Source organism: Talpa europaea (assembly GCF_964194135.1).
Source record: "Talpa europaea genome assembly, contig: HAP1_SCAFFOLD_148, whole genome shotgun sequence".
In the NCBI taxonomy this organism is placed as follows: domain Eukaryota; kingdom Metazoa; phylum Chordata; class Mammalia; order Eulipotyphla; family Talpidae; genus Talpa; species Talpa europaea.
The window spans coordinates 48,009-54,008 of record NW_028167971.1 but is presented as its reverse complement, the minus strand read 5'-3'; the positions used below and the strand labels follow the sequence as shown (position 1 = coordinate 54,008).

The following is a 6,000-nucleotide window of genomic DNA, read 5'->3' as shown; positions in this document are numbered from 1 at the left end:
GGTCTACACCCCAGTGCTTAAATACACAAATAAATAAATCTTTTTAAAAAATGAAAAGACCCCCACAGGGGCACACACTGAACCCATCCTGCTTGTGAAAACCAGGAGCAAGGACAGAACAGTTGCAAAAGAGAAAAGTCCATCAGACTGAAGAAGACTACCCAGTTGGAGAACCTTTGAGAAGTTGAAATGGGCCGGGATTGGATTCTGACATGGGAACTAACATGGTTTATTTGGGGGTGATGTGCTGGGTCCCTGGAATATTCTGGTTAAATGCAAAAATGGAGGGTTGTGATGAGAACACCCAGGGTGCTGCAGGGAGGGTATCTATTCCCTGAGGCGGGCTCTGACAGTGAGACGGGGGCACCTGAGCTGCTGGGCTGCTGGGAAAGTCTCCCGCGTTTGCAGTCACCGGAGCATCAGTCACTTTCCCAAGGCCTGTCCCCAAACACAGACAAGACACCGCGACCTTAGTGGAGTGAAGCCCTGAGCAGATCCAGGGCCCGCGCCTTCGTGGGGCTGAGTGAGCAGGAGTCTGGGGTACAGGCAGCCACTCCGGCTCGGGCACCAGGGACCCTGTGGCCATCACCTGGGCCCTGCCCGCGGGGGGTGCTGGGGTGGGCCATCTAGGATGCACACCTGGGAGGGGGGGGAGCGGGGTGAGGGGGAATGGGGGGGATGAAGGGGGGCCAAGCAGATAAGCACATCTGGCTCTCTGCAGTGAAGTTGCCCCTGCTCTATGTTAAGTTAGTGATGTGTGAGGGCTGTGTGAGCCCTGATCACATGATAGGTACCTCAATGACTCACCACCGCCCAGATACAGACGACAATTGTCAACTTGAAGACAGGATTCCAGTTCCCGCAGAGCTCTCCCTGACCAGCGAACACTGCCTGCCACCTCCTGGACCCATGTGGCTCCTGGAGTCCTTCCTCATCCCGCATCCTCCAGCTCCCCCGGGTCTCATCAGGGCATTAGGCAGAGGGTGCTGGGTGCTGCCTTGACCAGAATGGGCCCCGCCCCTCAGCTCCCCTGGGTCTGCAGAGTCCCTGGAGGGAGGAGGGCTCTCTCTGCAGTTTATCATCAGGGCATGCCCCATCCCCCCATCTGGCCTGACAGGGAAATTCCCAGGCAAACCGTTAGACCAAGAGCCACTCAACACAGGAACCCTGAGCTGGTTCCCTTTTGACTGGCCCACACATCTTTGGCCTCCCTGCCATTCACAGACCCCGAGCCTACCTGCCAGTTGGGAGCTGCCAGCAGCCATGCCTTACCTCTACCATGCCCCAGGGCCCCAGGTGCCCCCAGCTCCCAAGGACGCTCGCATCATCCACTCCTCAGGCCAGAGCTTCGAGCAGTTGAGGCAGGAGTGCCTGCGGAAGGGCACGCTGTTTGAGGACCCAGACTTCCCGGCCAACAGCTCCTCTCTCTTCAACAGGGAGAAGCCCATCATGTGGAAACGGCCAAGGGTGAGTGCAGCCAGAAGGTGGGGGTGGCAGGCAGGGGCTTGTAAGGAGGATCCCAGGACCCTGGAGAGGGCAGCAGGAGAGGAGGGAGCAGGAGGGGAGGCAGAACACAAACCTGATCTAGGCCGGCTTCCCAGGGGAAGCCATGCAGAGTGATGGCTGGGAATGATGCAGGGAGCACACAACAGCTGGTGGGGCTGGGGGTGCTCTAAGGGGGACTCCAGGGCATCTGCTGCATCCAGCCCCCAGCAGTCTCACTCCCATGGAGGTCAGGACTTGAGTCTGACAGTGTCTTGGTAGTCAGGGAGAGGAGGTCAAGGCTATTCAGGATGAGTTGGGCCAGTCCCAGGCACCAGGTCCCACCCAAGAGGACAGGGTGGGAGGCAGCCCCAGCCCCCACTCCCAGGAAGGTGTTCACCTGGGTGATGTATGTAAAGTGCTCAGCAGCTTCTGCTCAGAGCCCAGGGTGCTCAGTGTGGACGGGGGCTACGAAGCAAGCGTGCAGTGTCTCCATGATGGGGGTGCATAGGAAGCAAGGGGCTGCCCATCACATTTGTTTTCCCTTCCCGCAGTACCCATGAGCCAGTGTCCATGCCCCCCCCCGACCCCTAACAATTGGAGGTGATGGTCCCAAGGGCCATCAGCTGCTGCCAAGGACAAGGAGTCAGTATTTCCTGTGCTGGGTTAGTCAGGGCTCAGCCTCTGACTGGGGGGTGCTGGCTGCTTTCCCTCAGGTGGGGACCTGCCTTGGAGAACCCCCAAGGGTGGGCTTCAACTTCAAGGAATGGAGTGCAGAGAGGGCTGGGATGCAGGTGATACCCTGCCACCCATCTGTCCAGGGACTGTGGTCACACCAGTCACACCACTGCATCCCCACACCTCAGTCTCCTCCCTGTGAAGCTGAGACACTAGTGCCCACGGCAGACACGGCGTCCTGCTGCGGTTACTGGCATCACCATCATTTGCTCTGCATCCCACCTTCTGAAAGGCACTGGGTGCCCCATGTCTGCCTTCATGCTGTCTCCTTTCATGAAAATAATGAAGATGTTTTAAATACACAGCCTGTCTACTTAAAACACACACATGATTCTGGAACTTCAGGGAAGATTTCATGGTTCTTTATACAGTGGTAAGCTCTTTATTGCTATGCCTGATGTAGGGTGTGTGTGTGTGTGTGTGTGAGTGTGTTCTGACCTATTTACCAGTCCACCTGAATCATGTCTAAACTTCTTCTGGTCATCTAGTATTTTCCTAAACCTGACAAGGCTATCACTGAGTGCCTCAGGCTTTCTCCTGAGAAATTCTAGTTACTTCCTTCCTCCTGGTGGCCTCCCTGCCTCCACTCTTAGCCCATCAAGCCACCCCCCTCCCCCCTCGGGGCTCATGCCATCCCCTGATCAGTGCCCTCTCTGGGGTCAGCACTGCGTACAACGAGTCATGGATTCCCCCAAAGGCCTCGTCCTACCACAGCCTCCCTTTGTCCCGCCACCACAACACACTGTGAACATCACTCAGAATGTTGGGCATGGTGTAGGAAGCTGAGGAAGCTGAGGAAGCTGAGGAAGCAATGGGGTTCTCACAGGCAAGCCAGTGCCAGCCTCACAGAAGACGGGCTCTGAAGGGGGCGTCACAGTCAACAACAGCACCGATGGTTTCATTAAAATAGTATGGGTTAGAAAGAAGACACCAAGTGTGCTTGGGGGGATGAAAGCCTCCTAGGGAGGGTCCCTGAGTGTGAGACCAAGTTCCCCAAGCAGAGAAGAGGCTCCCTGCACTGACAGGCATGTAGGCAGAGGGGATGGAGGGGCCAAGTGATGTGACTGGTGCATCCTACCACGAGGCTGGGCTGTCCCTTTGCTTGTCCCTCCATGGGGAAAACATAATGAAACAGGAATGAAGTGTTCTGCTGCAAGAAAGGAGAGCCCGCCAGGAAGGGGCGGGAGGGCCAGGCCTCACTGACGATGCCCTCATTCTTCCAGGAAATAGTGAAACACCCAGAATTCATGCTCGGAGGGGCCACCAGGACTGACATCTGCCAAGGGAATCTTGGTGAGTGAGAGGGTCACGCACGGAGAGCTGGTGGTCGGACAGATGCTACTGGGGGTCTGAGCTGCCGCCAAGGCACAAGCAGCACAGGTCCCAGCCACTCCCTGCACAGGGATTGGGGAACATGACTGCTCCCATCTTCTGCTTCCCCCTCCTCCCCAGTTGGCCACCTGCTCTGCTGAATGGGAGCCAGAGGACTCCACATCCCTGGCGCTCTGCTCCCCACCAGTTTTCAGAGAATAGATAGACCCAGAGGCACTGCCTGGCTGCTGGCTCCATCAGAACGTTAGCTCGGTTGCCTGCGAGGCCTCCCCTCAGTTCTCATTGCCTCACTTAGTCTTCCCAACCACGCTCCCAATTTTACAGAGAAACCCAAGTTGAGGGAGGCAAAGTAAATTATCCAAAGTCACAGACATGATAGACATGCAGACTCAGGGCCCCAAATTCCTCTTAACCACTTTGCCACACTGCCTCTGGGGTTCATGCTTTAAGGACCACCTCAACCCCCAGAGAAATGAACCAAAGAGAGCAAACTACTGTGAGCGGGAGCAGACACTGAGTTCCCTACAGCTGAGGTCACCACTGTGGTCTGACGGATGAAGTGGGACATGCCGGGAGCTTCGTGACAAGTGGCTGAGTTACCTTCCCAGAACTCAAAAGTCACACCTAGAATGATGAGAGATGGTTGATACACAGACAGACAGACAGACACACGAATCATGACAGAAGATAAACAGATGACGGACAGGGAGGTAGGTAGGTAGATGATAGACACAGACATGGTGGACACATGGAATTATACATTCTAAATATGACCTTGGCTTTTAAAAATATAAAGTGTTCAGGTTGGTCTTCATTTTCTGAGGTTTAGTCCCCCTAAGTGGTTCTCCCTCTTCTCTTCAACATCTCCCTCTTGTTGTCAACCCCATTTTTCCTCTACTCCCCTCACACACCCCTCCATGCATCCCCCTGGTGATACTTTTTGGCTAGGGATTATCATTCACTAGAAAATCGTTGATGGGACTCCTTTGTTTTTTTCAAAGTTTTAATTTGTCACTTTGGTATAAAACTATTTTGAAATTACAACCTTAGTTGATAGTTGATGACAAATATTATTTTGTGGCACTTTTTCTACATCTGAATACTGTATATAACATATGAATGAGGGGCCTCCCCTGGTGGTGCAGCACTTGAGCCCTGGGCTTGGGAACTGCGCACAGCCTCTGCAGCACAAGTTCGCTCCCTGGCCACGTGGTGAGGGACCCACATGGCGTGATAGACCTCTCCTGCCGACCGCTGCTCTCCTCAGCAGTGTAATTCGTCAGTCTGCCTGTTCTGATCCCTGCTGTGGCTCTGGTGAATTCTCTCACCCTTCGCCCTCTGACTGTACCCGGGCTTGTGTAAATAAATAAAAAAATCTTAAAAAAAAAAAAACATATGAATGAAGGAGGGCCTCCCTGGTGGCCTAGGGGTTGAGTCTCAGTGCTGTTACTGCTATGGCCTGAGTTGGATCCCAAGCCAGGGAGCTAACCCACATATGGTGCAGCAGACCTCTCCTGTCTAGCAAGCTGCTGCCCTTAGCAGTGTATTTCAGTAAGTCCAGCTGTTTTGCTCCCCACTCTGTCTCTGGTGAATCCTCTCACCACTCCACATGTGGCCTATAGTTCACTTGTATGCAAAAAAAAACCAAAAAACACGTGAATAAAGAATAACAATAAAATGGACAGCTGTGAACCAGCCCCCCAAATAAGCACTTGACTATCACCAACAACATCGTTGCCCCTCCCTATAAGTGGCCACCTGCATGCTTTCACCCGACAAACTGAACTTTGCGGGCACCCTCACCCAGCATCGTGCTTGAGGTGGTCAAACCTATCCATTGGCACAGACTCAACAGTGATCAGTAATTTTCGTCTCTTTTGGGGGATTTTCCCTTATTTTGACTTGTATAAATGGCATCTGAATCTCTCTTCAAAAGCTGAGCACATTTCTGGTGAAATAGTCTCCGGCAATGACCAAGAAAGGGTTGTGTGACAGTGTCCCATGTCCAGTGGAACAAAAAACTTTCCAGAAATGTCAACTCCCAGGAAGCCACACTTGAGTTGCAATGAATTCAAGTGGTATTATCGACTACAAACAAATAGATTTGGGTTACAATGGGGAGGTCCTGTTGGATAAATAGGTAATTCCCAATGTCTGCTCAGACATCTTTCACAGGCAGCAGCTAGAGCTCTGATAGGTACAGATGAGGTGCCCGCCCCATGCTCACTATGAGCACATGAACGCATGTGGGAGTCTGTACAGTGTAAGCTTAAAACACTGCTTGATGTTCACACTCACTTTTGTGTTTTCCTCTGAATGGGGGCTAACTTGAAGGTTATAGCTGGGGAAACCAGCAGATCAGTCTACAAATCTTGAAAATGCAAGATAAGTGAAAGTAGATGATGCCCATGGAGCTATTACTACCTACAACAATGCTAAGTCTAGCCT

At 53.0% G+C, this 6,000-nt stretch overlaps 1 protein-coding gene across 1 annotated transcript in view; it reads left to right on the top strand.

The window, feature by feature from the left end:
• Positions 1-1,263: 1,263 nt before the first annotated feature.
• Positions 1,264-6,000, top strand: part of LOC311188067 (calpain-9-like) — a gene marked incomplete at both ends in the record, with an annotated part of 52,107 nt that continues 47,370 nt past the window's right edge. Inside the window, 2 exon segments of the mRNA XM_084259836.1 lie at positions 1,264-1,467; positions 3,444-3,513. Coding sequence (XP_084115962.1) covers positions 1,264-1,467; positions 3,444-3,513 — 274 coding nt within the window.